Genomic DNA, 20,292 nt, shown 5'->3' on the forward strand with positions numbered 1-20,292 from the left:
TTTCCTTCAGTGAATGAATGAATAAACACATGGTTGTTATACATCATGGGGTATTATTCAGCCATAAGAAGACGTGAAACTTCTGGGCAATGGATAAACCTGGAAGACATTATGCTAAGTGAAAATGTCAGTGAAGTTATGCAGGACCCCACTTATGTGTGGAACCTGAAATGTCAAACTCATAGAAAGGTGAGCATCAGGGCTTTTAGACAGGGGTTTGGAGGATGTACTGATTAAAGACTATAAAATTTCAGTCCAAAGGAATATAATTAAGAGATATACTTAAATAGTGAAGATAAGTCATGGCAATACATTGATTGTTTGAAATTTGCTTTAAGGTAGATTTTTAAGGCTCTGCAATTTTAATCAGTTCTAGGTAGCTATTCCACAATATATATGTATTTCAAAATATTGTTTTCTATACAATACACAATTTTAATACAGTATACAATTTTAATTTATCAATTAAAAAAGTGCATGAAGCACTATGTTTGTGTGGTGCATCCTTCCCCAGGCATACATTACTGGGCAACGTCAACAGTTGGTGTAGCTATGAGTGTACTCCTGTATGCATAAAGCTATTCTTTCTGAAATAATAAATTTGGGCATATAATTTAGTCTCAAATTTTGCTAATTGTTCCAAATTGTAATTTAGAGTTATTCTTCTTTTGTGTTTCTGTTTTAAACCCAGGATCTTATTGATCTTAAATACTATTGCTACGAGTTACCATCTCTATAGCCGTCCTCACTTCTTGCAGTTATCTTGTTCAGCACTGATATGTGAATATCATTTCTCTCTAACCTTAAGATCTTTTGATGTGAATGTCACAGCTTTGGTAGTGGATATCCACCACTTCCTTCAGCTACCAGCATGATGCTTTGCGTAACTTGACAATATTAAACAGTGGTTAAAGTCATTGACTCTTTGTTTACAATATCTGGTGTTCAAATTTTCTGGCTCCAACAATTATTATGTAGGTGACTATTTATAGTCACTCAACTCTGGAGACTTAGTTTCCACACTCATACAAGAGGGCAGCCTTAGTAACTGCCTTACCAGTTCAGTGAGACACCAGCATAGTGCCTAGAACAAAGCAAGCACTCAATCATCTCCAGCTCTGGCATTTTTATTCTAGTGGATACTAAATACACATCTACGGATGTGGCAGTGTTTCTGGGCTATAAAGGCTTCACAGTAGGCAAGGACCTGTCAGCTAGTGGAAGAGAAAGAATATGCTGGAGAGGAAGTAGAGTCAGCTGTTACAACAGGAAGTGGAAAACAACTGACCAGAATATGTAAAAGTCTGTGTTGGAGAACCTTCATGTAGTTTGTGACCCTGGGCAAATCACTTGCTCTCTCTGGTACCTTGCGTTCTGCTCGGTGCTGCTGCTAGCATAGTGTAAGTAGACTATGAAAAGGCGAACAAAGACAGATAATAATAGTCATCAGTATTTATAGCAAACCGCTTTTATGGATATAGTGAGCTAATCAGTTTATCATTTCATTTAATCTCTATAATAAGATAGTGAGGCAGGAATTTGAAAATTCCTCTGGAGCCATAAAACCAGTGGGGTAAAGAGCCCAGGAAACACAAAAACCTTCTCAAGCGGCTCAATTAGTGTCTGAACCTAAGATACGTAGACTCTAAAACCCTTCTCTATAACCATGATCTCACTCTGTAAGAAGGGTGAGAGGGTCTGTGTAGCTAAGGCTAACAGGATGATGGTTAAGGATTTCACATCAGCTCCCAGTTGCTGGCCAGTGTTCCTATTTCTCATGCATCATGTTTGCATTCTATCACAGACCCCCAGTCTCAAAACTCCACAATAAGTTTTGGACAAAAGAGAAAAATTATTCCCAAAGTTGTAAATAAGCTACAAGATAAATTATTTAATGCCACAAAATCAATAGTAAGATGGAAAAAAACCCATATCCAAGACACCTATTTTTCTATTAATCTTTTTTCAAAATGGTTTTTAATTTGTCATCTCTGATTTTGAAAATTAGAAACATAATTAAAAACCCAGTAAGCAAAGCCAGTCATAATGGCACACACCTTTAGTTCAAGAATTTGGGAGGCAGAGGTAGGTAGATCTCTGAAACTTCTAGGCTAGCCTGAGCTATGTAGAGTTACAGGCTAGGAAAGTTAAATTATGAGATCCTGTCTCAACTCCCCTACCTCATAAGTGATTGAAATGACATAATTTAGACCTTAATACAGATAAAAATATGTTATATTGCTTATACTTAGAATGACCATGTAGTCTATCACTTTTGATTTATCATTGACACATTTAAAGGAATATTAATACCAAGCAAACAGGTGTGAATGGAGACCTTGTGTAGGAAAAATAGGATGCGTGATTATACAACCATAATTTTTACAATTTTACTCTGAGCAATATATCACTAATAAGATGAAAGATTCAGTAAAACATGACGTCATTGTTCTCTATCTAAAACTGTTGGGAAATCTGATGCTTTGTCTTATTTAGGCTCCCAAAAGCCATGCTTCCAGACCTGAGGGTCCCTGCCCACAGGTGGCTTAGACTGACAATAAAGAATTGCTAGACCACGAATGGCTGGGCAGTGAGATGGGATGGGACTTCTAGATTGGGAGTGCCAGTGACAAGGGAGAGGAGAGAAGAGGTGAATCGCCATAACTCGGAGGGAGAAGGATTGAATTTAAGAGCTGCAGGAGAGAAAGCATCCAACAATGCAGGTGGAAAGGGAATACGGCCCAACTGGGAAGGGGGCTGCCCAGAAGGATACAGGGCAGCAAAGATAAAATATAGATTTAAAGTGTTAAACCAGGCATACTGGGGAGAAGTGTGTGCTAACCGCAGGGAGGTTTAGAAGTGCCCTACCATTGAGCTAATCAAGGCGTGTCAAAATAAGCTGGCATGTATGTGTCTTTCATTCATGGATCCAGAGAGCTCTTCTTGGGCTGGTGTAGTGGGTGTGTGACTCATCAGGAGCCAAAGTGGTTTAACTAAGTCACCACTACATAAAACAAAATTGCCTAAATTCTAATTTTTGAATTTCCATTCAAAGTTTATCATTGATACAGACCGTATGATATTACCTCTCATTACTCTCAATGCGTTGGTTCTGGAGCTCCTGTGCTTTCCATCTTCTCGCATTTGAGCTATGTGTCTTGGGTCCAGAATAAGTGGGCAAAAATTCCTTATAATAGAAATCTTCCAAACCTAATAACTTGCCTTGACTGCAAATGAACACACAAACATGCTACTCAATCAGTCTGATTTCTAGTCACTTGACTTACAGGCCAAGTGTTTTCTTCTTTTGAAGCATTTACTGTAACTAAAAAGTATCACATACATGTTCACATATATGGGAGAAATCTTGAAATGTAAAAATAAGCACATCCTGCTAATTAAAAAGAATTCCCCATCTTTTACATTTAATAAAACAGCTACTGCACTGGATTCTTTTGTTTTTATCAGGTTAAACTTAACAGGAACTGGTAGTTTCTATAACTGCCAGGGACAATAGTTTCCAGTTTGACCAGTCTACATTCACATTCATTCCAGGCTCATAGATAACTGACGTGAGAACTTGTCTTGATGAGTTACTACAAAGCATTTTCAAATGTTTCATTCATAGCCTCAAGTGGTTTTGGTGATAGGTACCGCCAGGTCATAGGGAACTGTTTATGCTCAACAAAAGCATCCTCTTCCATTCCTAGCATTGTCTGAAAGTCATCTGACGTGATTAAATATCAAAGGTTAAAATGTCAAAATATTGAAGTATTGAAAGACTGAAATATTATAGGAAGGGAAAATCATGTGAAGATAAGTGTGCCATAGCTACAAAAATTGCAGCCTTTGGCGTCCTAACAATCCTCAAAAAGTATGTGACATTTAACATGTATCAAAAGACCATAATATAAAAAGGGAAAGAACATCTGTGGATATTGAAGTGTTCTGATCGCTTACTCACCATTATTAAAAAGGCAGAGAAAAGCAGTCAGTCCCAATGATGTAATGCATCCAAATCATATTTGAGTACTAAGTGAATGCTTTATATAGTTCTAGCTCAGTGTATGTAATTTATAGGTACCATATAGTCCTCATACTTAGCATATACATATATTAGGATTATGCTACTTTCCAAATATATGTGATTTGTAATTAAATTTGAACACAAAGATTTAGTTTTATTTGAACAAAATGATGCTATAATTTAAAAAAGATAATTACCTGTCTTTTCTTGGTCTCCGTTTTTCTTCTTGGGTTGACTTCTAAAGGGTGTAGAAGAATTGAAAAGATATGATATGTAGTAATATGCAATCATATTGTATAATATTTATTATCTTAATGGTAGATGAGAGAGAGGGAGAGTCAGGATAAGTGATTTCTAGCTTATAAAATGATTTTATATAACACATACTATGTGATTTTATTTATATGGGATTCTAGAAGAGGCAATACATAGATGGCAGTCAATTAGAGAATTTTTTAGTGCGTGGACCAGGAATGGTGTGGAAGTGACTGACAATGGCTAGAGTTTCATTTTGGAGTGATAGAAATATTGTAGGATTTGCAGTGTTGATGATTGTACTAAAAGCCATTTTGTATTCTATTGGAGATTTGTATGACACGTGACATAGCCCAACACAGCTGTATGAATGAATACACCTGGACCTCTCTGTGTGCATATCAATGTATAATATGTAATAAACTTTAAGTAGTTTTCTATTTGTGTTTGGAACTAGAGAAGACATCTAAGCCAAAGACAAAGGTTTTGAACTTGGCAATGGCCAGCATCGTGGTGGTTGATGGGATTAGTCTAAGGAACTGAAAGGAAAAAAGGTTATAAGTCTGAATTCTGGGTAACATCATGAGAGAGAGATGCATCATGCAGAAACATTGCACTTGACCCATCAAACTGGGAATTCAAGTATGAGCTTCATTTTCTGCCTGTGGTGTGTGAATACTCTTTCCAATGACTCTCAGATTCTCTGGGTTTTCAAGGGCATGGGGAAGTTGTTTTCCTCTCTCTGGCAGCACAGAATGTAGACTAAGTGTTAGAAATGGAGGGAGCACTGGGACAAAACGCAGCTTTGGAGGCTTAGGGGATGTTGATCACTGTGAGAGTTTGAACAATTTTGTATTGTGAGTCGATATGGGGTTAGAAGCTCTGTGTCCAGTGAAGAAGAAATTGGATTCTGGACTTCATGCTGAGCTAGTAGAAGGAGAAAGACAATCAAATTCATAGTTTAGATATATTTTCTGGTGTATGTTGTGGAGGTTGAGATTTGAAGCCTGAAATGGTCTGATTGAGAAGTGGTGAAGGTCACAGTTGGGGTGAGGACTCTTGCTTGGCTAGAGAAGGAGGATGAATGAGTATCAAAAAGCCATAAAAGGAGTGCCAGGCATAAAAGGAATGGCATGACCCTCTCTGTCTTGGAAACCAAGGTGATGGCAGTGGTGTGCAAGGAGGACAGGAACATGGGGGGCAAAGAAGCGTAGTAGAGGTCATGCCAATGATTTCTCATGCTTGTCAACTGATGGATCCAGACCTCAATAAAGTTAGTGGCCCTGATGGGAAGGTTAAGCTGTTCACCTGTGTTTCATGATTCTGACCTGAGATGTGAACATAATATTAAGAGCTGGTTCTAGGATAAGGTATCACAATGATTATGAATACATCTCACTATTGGCCTGGAATTCACAGAAGGCCAACAAACATTCATTTCTCTTTCACTACTTTCATGACACCATACTCATTTAAAGAAGGTCTCTGTCTGGAGGGTTTCCCACAATGGACTTCCCTTTCTAGGTTGATATTTGTATGTAAACTCAGATAAGTGATGTAGTGGTTTGAATAGGAATGGCCCCCCATAGACTTGTGTGTTTGAATGCCTGGCCCATAGGGAGTGGCACTGTTAGGGGGTGTGGTCTTGTTGGAGGAAGTGTGTCATTGTGGAGGTGGGCTTTGAGGACTCCTATGCTTAAGCTATGATTGGTGTTGTCACATTCTCTTTCCTGTTGCCTGCAGATCAAGATGTAGAACTCTCAGATTCTTCTCAAGCACCATACTTTCTACCATGATGATTACAGACTAAATTTCTGAAACTGTAAGCCAACCCCAATTAAATGTTTTCCTTTATAAGAACTGCAGTAGTCATGATGTCTCTTCACAGCAATGAAACCCCAACTAAGAAAAGTGACTACGAGAAAAAGTTTCTAGGAGAACACAGTGTAGGTCTAAGATTAGAAGAGAGGGCTGGACCATGAGGTAGAGGATTAGAGGAAAACAAAGGGACCATTGAGTTTGGTATCTGTGGGTGGAATCCACGGAGGGCGTTTATGCTATAAGGCCTTCTTCTGCAGCCACAGTTTCTACTGGTCTTCAGTTTCATTGTAAGATTGAGCCACTTACGTGGAGTAGATAGTAGTATGTGGAGTCTTCAGGGTTATTTAACGTTTTGGGTTTCCGAGGTCTTCTTGGAGGTCTCAATATTTTTGGGTCTTCTCCTTTAGAGACACCTATAAGATGGGTGATCATAAAGAGTTTTGAACTCCAGAAACTGTACAGCATTTTCCTTTGGATGAATATGAGCTTCTATGCAAGCACACTGTGCTTGTTATCCATCCACCCATATTAGTCTTCTGGTCATGTATTTTCCTCCAGTTGTCTGGAGGTCTAAGAGTTTGGGAGGAAGAAGGGGGAAAAAAAGAGCAAGAAGAATTTGGTGATGTGGAAAAGGGACACAGATTCACAGGAGGGATGAGGCCAGGACCTTTCTTAGAATATGTATGTCAAATCTATTTATCTCATTTTTTACCTGAATGGCAAAAATATAAAAATATAGTATTAGGTTATTATAAATTATATATAATATATGTATATATAATAAATATGTATTATATACACTTGGTATTTTTAGAAATGCCTAAAGTTCCCTATGACTAAATTTTAATTTGACTCTAATACCGCTTAAAGTTTGAATTGATATATCAGAATAATACTGTTGTAACAAAAATAAATTGAAGATGGCAAAGAATACGAATAATTGCCATGCAAAGGAGGAACAAAAAGATTCTGAGAATAAAGAAGTTCTTGGCCCTGTATCTATCAAATTATCTCTATTCAGTCTCAGTATTCTTGCAGATTCCATTGAACATGGCTTCTGGAACTGGTTAGGCACAAAGGAGGAAGGAAACAAGGGAGAGGGGCAGCAGAAGAGAAACAACTAGACAAATTTTGTTTAAAAATTGCCACAATGAAGTCTAATGTGTATGGGTGAATAGTAAATCCGCATTGAGCTCCTGGCGGGTTGCAGGTGCTTCTTCTATCCACTTGCCAGAGCTCTTTAGATTTGTGAATGAAAGATATATATATATACATATACATATACACATACACATACACATACACATACACATACACATACACATACACATACACATATATATATATATATATATATATATATATACACATACATACACATACATACACATACATACATATAACTAGGGTTATAAAAGGTTGTGAGCTACCAGATGGATGGTAGGAATCTGTTCCACAAGAGCAGATAGTACTCTAACCACTGAGCCATTTCTCCAGCCACATAAACAATTATTTTGAAAAAGAATATACCTCTGGTCAAGGGTGCTCTTCATAGATAGACTGTAGGCCCCTTTCTGTCCTATTATCCCTGATCCCTGCATCCTTAAGCATCACCCACCATTTCATGCCTTCCAACCTAAGAACTCTATTTCTAAAGGTGGAGTGCCTTTCTTGTTTATTCTCGAATAAACGTCAGGGAACAGATAAGAAAATCTAACGAAAGTTTTCTGACTGGGGTTGGACCAACAGCTCAGCAGTTGTTAAGAGTGTTTGCTGCTCTTCCAGAGTTTGGTTCCCAACACCTACATCAGGCACCGGACAGCCTCCCATAACTCCTACTGCATTAACCACTTCTTCTGGCTTCCATTGGCAACTAAACACACACACACACACACACACACAAGTCATACATCATATTACACATACACATATGTCATACATCATACTACATTCACACATGTACACACATATCATACTACACATACACATACATCATACTACATACACAGACACACACACACATACAGAGAGAGAGAGAGAGAGAGAGAGAGAGAGAGAGAGAGAGAGAGAGAAATTTCACTGACAAACAAGATCTCAGAGAAAACCTACTGATGATACTGTGACCTCATACTTTCAGCCTCTGGACTAGAAGGCAACAGTTATACTGATAAAGCCACATTGTCTGTGGCTTATTGTGACAGCCCTAGAGAATGAATATAGAACACATGCCCACTTTTGTGACTACCGTCCGGTGTTGCTATTGCTCTGTCTCTGTCTCTCTCTCCTCTATCTCTGTTCATCTGCCTGTCTCTGTCTCGTTCTGCCTCTCTGTATGTTAGTAGGCCATGAGGTCAACAATGGGTGCTTTTTTTATTTGTTTGTTCTCCACTTTTATTTCCTGAGCCAGGGTTTCTTGATGAACCGGGAGTCTGAGAATTCCTGACAGTCTAGATAGCCAGCCTGCCCATGAAATCACTGTCTCTGCCTCCCCACTACTTTTCTAGGGGTCACCATGATTGCCTGGCTTTTATGTGGGCTCTGAGGATCCAAACCCAGGTCCCTGTATTTGCAGGGTAAAGTACTTTATCCCATGAGCTGTCTCCCAACCCTTGCTGCTTCCGACCTTTGTCTATGATGCTTTTATTCAATGGGTGTAGAGAGTTGTGTGTGGTAGGGATTCTTATTTAAGTTTTGAATCCTCCTGTTGGTCTTGGATGGTAGGTATTGTTGGTGAGGGGTTTTGAGCTTCCTGGAAGTTTGCTTCCACATTAGCTGACAGTCATGGTACTGTGTAAACAGTAGATGCTCAGTACATTTTTACTAACTAGGTCACTGGCTTGTCATCGCATATAAAACAAATATCCAATGCTCCAAAGATAAATGTTAATAAGACAACCAAGAAAACTGGGAAGAAAATCCACGTGAATTCATGAAGCACTTAGGGCTATAAATACCTTAATCAGAATTCAGGAATCAGAAAGCATACATATTTGCTCACTGTAAATAACTAAGAAACTGGGGGTGTGAGTAGCTCAGTGACACAACACTTTCCTGGCATGTTTGAGGCACTAGGTTCAATTCCTATTTTCATAAAAGAAAGACAAAAGCCCAAATGTACAGACCAACAGGAACACAGATGAGACTGATGGGAAAATCAAGATGAGCAAAGTAATAAAATAAATCAGCACCGAGGGTGCTTTGACAAGGGTGGGGGCATGCTGAAACAATGATCATTTTACTCCAGACCCACGAGCAAAGCTTACAAAGAAACATAATTCTTATGGACAGGGTGTCAGAACAAGTATGTTCACAGATCGCTGACGCCAGTGCCAATTGTTAGTCTTCAAAGAAAGAAGACTCATAGTAAAAGACAAACAAACAAAACATCTCTTCTCTCAGTAATCCTTGAAGTCTATCTCAAACAATTACAATTCTAGTAAACAAAAATAATTTCGAAGATGTTCAGTACTTTCCATAGAGGTAAAATTTGAGCCATAGAAAGGAAGGACATATACACAAGTTTGCAAGATGTAGGAAAGAATATGTGTTTTATAACAAGGGTTCCGAAGAGGGGAGGAAAGCAGGTTGAATTCAGGGAAGGAAGCAGGATAAAAGAAGAAAAGAAAATGCATGCTAAGCACACATTTATAAATATATTAAAAATACACATATGGGTATGAGTGTATCATAGAATTATTCAGAGACAGCTTCGTACGACATTGCCCTCTGAGGTGGATAACCAGGAAATAAATGAATGATAGGTTTGATTGCTCTGCCAAATTTCTTTGGATTGTTTTGTTTTCTGGTTTCTGCAAGCTTCCCTCCTCCCTTCTTTTTCTGTGACTTTATCAGCACAAAAGAAAGGCACAAGTTTATTCTACGCCCTGATGTCCTTCCTCATTTTATTCCTTTGGGGGAACACAAACTTTGTCAACTAATCACTCTGTCCCCATAATTACAAAAGTGACACAAACATTTATAATCACAGACTTTGCACAGTGTATCAATGTTGACACTAGCAGAATTAGGTTTGTGGTTATTTCATGTGATGTGAATGATAAATGTTAGCTTGCAAAGGTTACAGCCAGGAGGTAAGGCATTTATTCATATTGTAGTGCTGGTAATAATTTCCCTAAGTTTTTTAATTTATCAGAAGTGTACCTTTTGGATAATAAATTGATGAGCATTTTAATATTTTGTACTCAGAAGAAAGGAGACAAATTTAAACTCATTGCCGGCAGTTGCTTTAGAAAGTTTTTTCATTTCAGTGACAATCACACGATTTTACTTAAGTGACCACACGGAGTATGATTTGCAGGAAGTGTCAGGTGCCTAAATCAGGTGTCTGCAGATGCGCTTTAAGCTACCTTAGCCCCTTTCTTAAGAAACCACTGTTTAGTTTTTGTAAATTTCCATTTCCTCTTTGCAGGTTGTGACCTTCAAGAAATATGAAGACCTACAGAATTCTTCAGAACATCTTAGGCACCTTAAAAGCAGAGTCATCCAGGACTAGTGACTGCATTTCCTCATTCAGCTCATCTGCCCTCCAGCCAGGCTAGGAAACCTAGAGAAACCTGAATCCAAGTCCTGCCTGTACAGCTCTGGTCCAAAGCACTCCTCTTTGCCTGGCCCGACCTCCTTCCCTTCCCTTTGGGAGATCTGCTCAGTTCTCACTGGGCCTAGCTTAATTTTGCTTTTCTTCTGGGTATTCCTGCTCTCTTGAGCTAACCAGGGAAGCAGAGTTAAGGTAATGGGCTTCTTTTGGCTGAGTGTCCTTAGCAGCACGGTTGGGCCATGTTGTCTGTTTGAGTGGATCTGTTTCAGTCTTCTGAGCTTCTCAACATGATAGCTACTGCTCCTTCCCTATCTGAGCTACACATCCCAAGGCTTTGGACACCAGGGCTGGCTTACATCCATGGCAACCATGGGCTTTCAGTGTTTGTTAACTCTCTGCTGTGGGCACTTGTTACTAACACACAGAGCCTGAGATTGTTCCAGTTCTCACCTGGCTCTTCTGTCATTTTTTTTTTTTAAAGATATGTTTTCCAGTATGTGCTGGAAGGTATTCTGCGTGCTGTGGGAGGAGGAGAAAAGCAATCGTAAATATAACTCAAATACATATTCTGTGACCTCCAACAGTGACCTGCCTGAAAAATATACTGTTACAGTAATGGCACAAGTGTTATGGAGTAACCAATCACTTTTTGATTGGATTTAGGCCCCATTCCATGAGATGGAATCCATACTTGACACTGCTAGTGGCCAAGAACCAGAGATTTATTCTATTTATTTATTTATTTATTTATTTATTTATTTATTTATGTTTTTTGGAGACAGGGTTTCTCTGTGTAGCCCTGGCTGTCCTGGACTCACTCTGCAGACCAGGCTGGCCTCGAACTCAGAAATCCGCCTGCCTCTGCCTTCCAAGTGCTGGGACTAAAGGCGTGCACCACCACCGCCCGGCCAGAGATTTCTAAGATAGGTCATGAGCCTAACCATTATTCTGCTAAATGAACACAACAATAAAATAACTCCTAATGACATATTGCTATGCCTATAGATCAGCCAGGGCCTCACTTAAACCTCATCAGAGAAGCTTCTTTCTGCAGTAGATGCAAATTAACATAGAGATCCACAACTGGACAATGTGCAGATGCTGACATTGGAGTACCCAGTCTTTAATGGAATGCTTTCATCAAACTCCTCCCCTCAAGATTAAGTGATCTCTGCATAAGAGAAGGCAGAAAGACTGCAAGAGTCAGAGGTGATGGACAACTCCAAGGAAACAGTGTCTCCCAGAGACAAGTAAGACTGATGCACATATGAGCTCAGAGACAGTGTGGCAGCACACACCTCCTGCCATTTTTTTTTTTTTTTTAGCAACATCAAAGAAAACAAGGAAAAGGTGATCCTGCTAGTAGGAGGAAAGCCATAGCTCCCTGCTTGGTGACTCTTGCCTCTTGGACTTAACTGCAACATATATACTGTGTAGTTTTGTCATTTTCACCGGCCTAAAGTCAGACTTTAGGCTTTAAAGACTAGTCTTGTTCTAGCCTATGGGGTTAGCTCTGGCTTTTTTTTTTTTAAAGAATTATTTATCTATTTTATGTATCTGTGTATACTGTAGCTGTCCTCAGACACACCAGGAGAGGGCATCAGATCCTATTACAGATGGTTGTGAGCCACCATGTGGTTGCTGGGAATTGAACTCAGGACCTCTGGAAGAGCAGCCAGTGCTCTTAACCGCTGAGCCATCTCTTCAGCCTTTAGCTCTGGCTTTTGTCCACAGACACCTTGCACATGTGTCAGAGGAGGGTACCCCACCAGAGGCACACAGGGGCGTCCAGTGGTTCAGATGTGACAAGAAAGCACTGCTGTTCTAGGCATGGCGAACCTTCACCTGAACCAAATACAGCAGCTGGATCTTTATGCTTTGTCTTTTTTTCTGAGCACAGACACTGAAGTACTCAGGCCACACATGCTGGTTTCTGTACTCCTCAACCTTAAAGAAAAAAGAAATCTGGAAAAGGAGTGGGTGGTCAGGGAAGAGTAAGAATCTATGGAAATTCTTCTCCCTCAAATCAGAGATAGTTTTAAGCATCTTGTTGGCTTGCAACATATCTTTTAAGAAATATCAGGTTGATTTTAGGTCCACTCTGTCTCATTACTGTGCTTTGTATACTACGTGTTCAGTGATCACATTATTTTATTCATGTTGTTAATCACATGCTTTTTTCTGTCTGAAATTTATGAATAATCTTTATGAAGATTAAAGTTCTAGGGCAGATATTTTGAATGCAATACTTTAAATTCTTCCAGTTTCATGGTATCTCACCTTGCTGTGCTGAAGCATGACACATCATCCTATCACGGATCTCGCCTTTACTATGTCTTTGTGGTTTCCCGGTGAACTTCATTTCAATGTATTGATTTTTCCACTATTATTTCCAATGAGTTCTTTTTCCATTGTAATATTTTATGAGAAAGAATATCTAATATATATATATATATAAAATCAATGCATATATCATCTATGTATGTGTATGTATGTATGTATCTAATCTATCTATCTATCTATTTATCTATCTATCTATCTATCTATCTATCTATCTATCTATCTATCCATCATCTGTCTCCATATATCCTTACTTAACTTTGTTGCTGATGTAATTCTTCCACCGTCGTGCCTTTCCTCTTTGATGGTTATGTCCCTCAGAAGCTTCTCTACTATCCAGTTGCATCAAAATATACTGTTGGTTATTTTTGCATTTATTTTTACTCCTCTTCTTTAATGGAACAGTTTCCCTTGTTTTATAGTTAATTATGATATTGATATTAGCTTAGGAAATGTACACATTGCTAAAGAATATCCTTCAGTTTTTAGTTTACTGGGCTTTACACTTTATCAGTACAGGTCCTGGTTTTATTAAAAATGGCTCTGCTGTTTATCAAGATAGCTTTTTCTTCTGACCTTTTGATATAGTGTTATATCCATATGTATTATTTGGACAGTCTTTCCTATATACAGTTGCATTCCACCAGAAAGTACTACTGTTTTCAGGAATTTATATCTAAGTCGATAACTGAGACAGACTGATTCAGCTTTTAATGAAATGTTGCTTCGAGACCTTTTGTTCTAAGATGTACAGACTTCTGAAAATAGATGCTTTTAGTTTCCAGAGTTTTCTCTCAAGCATAACACATGTGGATATTCACTATTCTCTGAACACCTCGAGGTATTTGCCTAAATATGTTAAGTGCTTTGAAAGTTTTTGGTAGTAATTCTTTGATGGAATTACCATTGTAATGTTTTTCTTGGAAAAGCATATTACATCAAGTAATTGCTTGTGCAAAATTAATTGCCTTTACAGAAGGCAGCATTTTAGTATTCTCATAGTATAGTTGGTACAGTCTTATTCTTACTTCTATTTATTTGTGGATTAAAAACAATCAGGCCTTTATTATTTTTTTAGTAGCATTGCCTTAGCTTCATTTATTTAATTGTATTTCTATCTTATAGCTCCAATAACACCATCATGTTCAATGTCCACAAGGGATGGATATATCCATTGGGTGAGTCATAATTACATAATTACACTTAATATAATAATGTTAATGTATTATTAATTTGTGAATACAGTAATAATTAATATATTTTATGTATTGATGATATATAATAACATATTAACTACTATACTATAGTACAGTTATATGATATATTATAATATACAATATAATGTATAATATATTATAATGCTATAATAGTAACCTTGTAAAAAGATAAATTCACATATGATGCATGTATTATTTCATACCACTAGAAAAAGAGGCTTTTAAAAAAACTAGTATGGAGCCAGGTAGTGGTGGTGCTTGGCTTTAATCCCAGCACTTGGGAGGTAGAGGCAGGCAGATCTCTGAGTTTGAGGTCAGCTTGGTCTACAGAGTGAGTTCTAGGATAGCCAAGCTGACATAGAGAAACCTTGTTTTAAAAAAACCTAAAATTAAAAATAAATAAATAAATAAATAAATAAATAAATAAGTATATAAGCAAGCAAACATCTAGGATGTTTTTAGGCACTGGTCTTATGGGCTAGTCTCTAAATTCCTCAAAAGAATTATTGGGCCAGTATACTTTTTATGATTGTCATGAACGCCATGGTAGTCTGAAGTGAAGAAACAGATGAAGTCTTTGTGAAATCCTCCTGCTGCCAGTCCACCCTTACCCCACAAATGCAGCTAGTTGAGCATGAGTCCAAGGAAGCCTCAGTCAATATCTCTTGAGTTGTTCCTTCAGGTATTTTATCACATGACAAGGAAAGTAACCAACACATCAATGCTATTGTATGAATGACATAGAAATTTCAAAACAAGTAAAAAAATTGCTATTTTCCTACTAGCATTTACTCTGAGGGTAGGGACCTGGAGGCAGGAGCTGATGCAGAGGCCATGGAGGAGTGCTGTTTACTGGCTTGTTCTTTATGACTTGTTTATCCGTGGACTGTGCAGCCCAGGGATGGTACCACCCACAACAGGCCAGGTTCTTCTTGACTAATCACAAATTAAGAAAATGTCCTAAAGGCTTGCCTAAAGCCCCATCTTATAGAAGTATTATCTTAATTGAGGTTCCCTCCTCTCAGTGACTTAGCATGTGTCAAGTTGACATAAAACTACACAGAACGATTCCACTCAGTGAAAAGTGGTACAGTTGGCTCTTATCAGGTTCATTTAAAACACTTCCAAATACATAAAATGAACACACACTGATGTTATTTTTAAGCTTTGTAATTAGCCAGTTAGCCTTCATTTGGACATTGTTTTACTTGACATTTTGGTATAAGCTAGATATTTCACAGAAATATATAAAGTTCTCTTTAAGGGTATAATTAGTTAAAATTAATTTGAAAAATATAATGGTTCCTCCTATGTTTTGTATGTTTTCCAGGGCTTTGGGGTGGGGCGTAATGACTGAAAAACATTCCGGTTTTTGCATGACCTAGCAGAGGCTTACTAAGCTCTTAAAGAGAGAATTGGGTATATCGATGAACAAAAGATACCTGCAGACTTTTGAGGCATGAAATGACTAATCAAGTCTGGATCATTTTAATGGTGGAATTATTTGAAAGTGAGCCTTACTTGGTTCACTAAATGGATTTTTTTCCTTAGAGATGCAGGGTGTGTGAGGAGATGCAGGGGTGGCTTTGAGTCTGTGGTCATAGGGGTTTACTTCAGCCATCTGCCCGAATCCTTTCTCCATAGTTGAAGGAAGGCTCCAACATAAAACCATTTCCTTATATGAACTGTAATGGGAGCAGCTGTCTGCTGTTCTGGTTAACTAAGAAAATCTGCATCAGATCTTGTTTGACCAGGGGAACTTAGAAGCAAGCCGTATACGAAAATCAACAAGGATTGAAAAAGTGAATTGTGTGTTTTGGACAGCAGCTAAGCCTTTGCCCTGAGCGTCTGTGTCTACTTTGTGAGTGCTGGTGTTACAAACAAGCTGCTGCAGTCAGCAGGCTCCTTACACCTGTGCTGGAGCTCCAGGCTCTGGTGCTCAATGCTGGCACGGCAAGCACTGTATTCTCTGGACCGCTTTCTGTTGCCTTCTCTCATTGTTTTCAGCAAATGCTGCACAAGTGCTCGCTTTCAATCCTCTTAATACTGAATACTGACATCTTGGTTCCCCCTTTCAAAAACTAAAGCCACATCCAGATTGGAGGGCAGGTGAAATATTAGCAGTTTCTTGTCATTAAAGTAGACAAGCCATTTACTCTGTGGTCACCTGTCAGCCTCTGCTGGGTGACCCCCTCATCTACCTCTGCTTCATGTCTTGAAGGCATCTCCCAACACTGCCCTTTACTCCTGGGCTCTGGAGTCCTCACAGGTCCTGGTCTCTCCCAGGCACTTTCTCAGTTACTATTGAGCATACAGGACGTTAGAGACAGAGTAGAACAAATGTTCTCGGCATGTGCAAAGGGCAAAAGCCTTTGGTGGCCCGGAGGTGTGCTTCTGAGTGCCTTCTTCCTGATACACATGAGCTCATAAGGAGACAGTGGGAGGTTGAGGAATAACATGAGCACCTGTGGGTTCTGCTCTCATCCCCGCCCAGCCTTCTCAAGAACAACCAAGCAGAAAGCTGCGCAGCACATCGACAGCCTAGATTCCTCTCCAGGACTCTGCCTCCTACCTCCACCTTTCCTTTGCGCAGTGAATAGAGTATGAACTGCTGGCCTTTGCCTGGCTTTTCTGAGTCCCCACATCACCTGCATCTTCAGCTGCATCTAAAACCTAGTGCAATCTACAGCTACTGTCCCCTACGCTATCCAGTCCCTCTAGCACAGGACATGGACAGGAGCCAACCCCATGGGCTCATGTTGAATTTTATTCTTCTCACTGTTAGAAGCAGGAGAGTAACCACACCCAAGGCCACTGTATGCACAGCTGTGTTTGTTAAGTGTCACCACAAACAATGTGACTTAGTCACTGACAGGAACTTGAAGATTCTGTCCCTTTCTCCCAGGTCAGGCAAACAGTCACAGTCATCTTAGTGTTTGTTTGTTTTTTTATGTAGAAATTTTGGCATGGAAATCAGAAGAAGCTGAATAAGGTCATATGACTCTTCCTAGCTTTGCTGGGAGCTGCACCTTACAGAAATGGAGCCAGGTATCTGTCAAGAGAGGAAAGGTCTTGAAAGTAAAGGGAAAGAAAAGATTTTCTTAGAAGAATCCTGAAGAGTCAGCAGGGCTGGGATGGGTGGGTGGGCTCCTGAGACTTTTTTTTTAGTAAAAGCATTTCCGCCGCCACCCCACCCCCACTCCGGGACACAATAGGCTTCCTGGAACATGGGCAAATGAGGTAATACTTCAGATCTCTGGTTTTCTGACCCTCCTTGGAAGGCATGCTGCTCCCATTGTGGAGGACGGAGAGGCCATCAGGGGTCATGGGTGTCCTGATAGTAACTCATGGACAAACGACTGGAGACTATGAGCTGATCCTTCAGAGACACAGAAGAACCTAAGGCCTTTGCACATCCCTAGAGAACTGGGGTCAGATAATTCCAGAGATGGACGGACTGTGACTGAGGATGATGCTGCTGAGGATGGGAACTCAAGAGAGCCCTTATACACTGCTAATGGGAACGTAAACCAGGCCAGCCTAACTGCGGAAGTCACTACGGAGGTTTCTCAGAAAACTAAAAGTAGACCTACCATATGATCTAGCTAGACCCCTGGCTTTTTACTCAAAGGACCCTGAGTCACCATATTGTAGAGGTAGCTTCATGTCAATGTTTGTCACAGTACTATTCATAACAGCCAAATTACGGAGCCAACTGAGGTGCCCAACAATAGAGACACGGACACAGAGTATAACATACATTCACAGTGGAATTGTTTTCAGCCCTAAAAATATGAAGTTGTAGCATTTTCAGGCAAGTGAATGCAAGTGGAAATGGCCATCTGAAGTAAATTAAGTCAGCCCCAGAAAGACATTTATGTGCTTTCTCTTATTTGTGGTCCCGAGATTTTGTGCAGATATATGAAATCTTATGTGTATATATATGACATGAAGGGAGAAGAGAAACTGTCTAGGGGAACAAAGGGGACTAGCAGGAAGAGGAAGGGACAAGAAAGGGGAGGGCAGAATTATGAAGGAAATGCAACTCAGCATGCAACATGTATTTGTATGAACATATTCTTAAACAGCACAGTACTATGAATGATCAATAAACAGCATGAAAAATATAAGAAAACATAACCCTCATACTTTTGTGTCTCTGATCAGAGGTTCACAGGCTCCACACTTTTCTAGATGTGATCTTAAAATAAGGATATTTCATGTTTGCTTATCATATTAATCTGACATTATAGCTCCTTCTCTGAGCTCCCTCTTGCTCTCTGATGGTGTCTAAGGTCAGGTTAAGATTAAGTTGTATAAAAGGGAGAAAATAATGAAGAAAAATACTCAGGAGAGTGGTATTAGAGACAGCAGGAGGTAGGTAGAACATTCTGGAAAGTTATGTGTCTGCTTATAAGATATAGAATGAAAGAAAGGCTTCAGCTCTTCCGTGAGGTAGACCATTGCCACAAGTCACAGAACACAAGCCTAAGACACAAAGAGTTTGGCATTTTCTTCTCTTTGAGTGGCTCTACCATTGCTGATCTTTACCTGAGAGGTATTGATGAGTAGAAATGTGTCTGTTGATTGGTTTATGGCGATAGATACCCAGATAAAATGGCTTCAGTTGTTGGGCCAAGATAATTTCATTCAAGTTTTTCTGCAGAATGAAATACTCTTCAGATAACTTTGATATCTTAAAAAAAAAAGGCCATATGTCATATTAAATCAAAGAATTCTAGGGATCTACAGGCATACAAAATGCACAGTTCTTTTCCAGACTCCCTAGGACTCTCAAGTTCTTCTCCGGAAGGTACCTGGGACCTTTGTATCCAGGTTTAATAAATCCTGACTTTACACTACCTTCCACTCTGAGCAACTTGTCCATGTCACATTTTTTCCCTCAAAAGTTACAACCCCCACCCCCAATGCTATGTTCCACGTCTATCCACCTGTCTTCCTGGGGCTCCTGAGTTCGGCCGTTGGCACTTGTTGCTGTGGTGGCCTACTTCCAAGGTCCCTACTGGCCTTTGGGTATGTTAAGCCTTTCTCCTTCTGTCTTCTTGGCTTACTTCAAAACTTGGTCTTCTTCCTCCCTTGCCTCGATCCCTCATTTCCACACTCTACCATACAGTTACTCTGCCTTTCATCCCTTATAACCTGGATGTCTTGCTAGGGAGAGTGCAGGGTTCATGATTTTCTGACTCTAGGCTTGCACTAGCCAGTACTTTAAGTCTCTTCATCTGTCTTAGCTGCAGATCAGCTGTGAGTTTCTAATTTGTTAACAGAGAAAAGGAAGACTGCCTGCACATAAAACTCACTTTTCCAGCTGCTTAAAACTAGAAGAGGAAGGGCTTAGGGAACTAATCAATAGCACATGACAGCTGAAGGCTAGGGAAGCTTGGACCTGACCTCAAGGTGGAGACCAGGGCAGGTATAATGCTCTCTCAGGATGCAACTCTCACAGGAACAAAACTTAGATTATGGACCAAAGATGCTAGATATCCTCCTTTAAACCACCCCACTACAGACTTTCTTCTGTTATTTTACAGACTACTGGCTCAGTTGGTAATATTTTAAATTGGCAGTCATCTACTTAATATCTGTCACTTCATACAGGATGAAGTAAAAGTGCTGATATAGAAAAACATTTTCTTGAGGTCAGATACCTAGAAAGAGAGGGCAGGAATAGGCCTTTGCTGCTCCTATGATCTCTCCTGGAACATTCTTGTTCAGAGCTCCAGAACTGCTCATTGTGGTGAGACTTTTATGTTCATCAAATACAGGACCTGCTAAGCCACTTAACAGATTTTAACAGATCATTGTGCCATACAAAGTAAAATTTGGGGAAGGTAGGAAACCTATGCTTTCAGTTTTTTAAAAAATGCTTAAAAAATCCTCATATTTTTACTAACAACAAAAGATCACATGGATACATGAAATTTTCCACTATCCAGTGGTCTCAGTGATATAAACCAGCATCTGGGGTCTTACTACAGGTGGCTTCTATCATAATTTTATTCTTTATTCTTATCATAATGTAGGAGCATGAAAGTACATGGCTACTTAAATAGCAC

General features: G+C 39.4%; 1 protein-coding gene across 1 annotated transcript in view; it reads right to left on the reverse strand.

Annotated features, from left to right (window-relative positions):
• Positions 1-20,292, reverse strand: part of Myo3a (myosin IIIA) — a 192,198-nt gene that overhangs the window by 7,834 nt on the left and 164,072 nt on the right. The window contains exons 30-33 of the mRNA XM_028764933.1: positions 18,767-18,911; positions 6,410-6,516; positions 4,225-4,265; positions 3,087-3,227 (exon numbers count right to left, since the gene is read on the reverse strand). Coding sequence (XP_028620766.1) covers positions 3,087-3,227; positions 4,225-4,265; positions 6,410-6,516; positions 18,767-18,911 — 434 coding nt within the window. The remainder of the gene's footprint in view (positions 1-3,086; positions 3,228-4,224; positions 4,266-6,409; positions 6,517-18,766; positions 18,912-20,292) is intronic.

Source organism: Grammomys surdaster, unplaced genomic scaffold (genome assembly GCF_004785775.1).
Source record: "Grammomys surdaster isolate TR1022 unplaced genomic scaffold, NIH_TR_1.0 146, whole genome shotgun sequence".
Lineage (NCBI taxonomy): Eukaryota > Metazoa > Chordata > Mammalia > Rodentia > Muridae > Grammomys > Grammomys surdaster.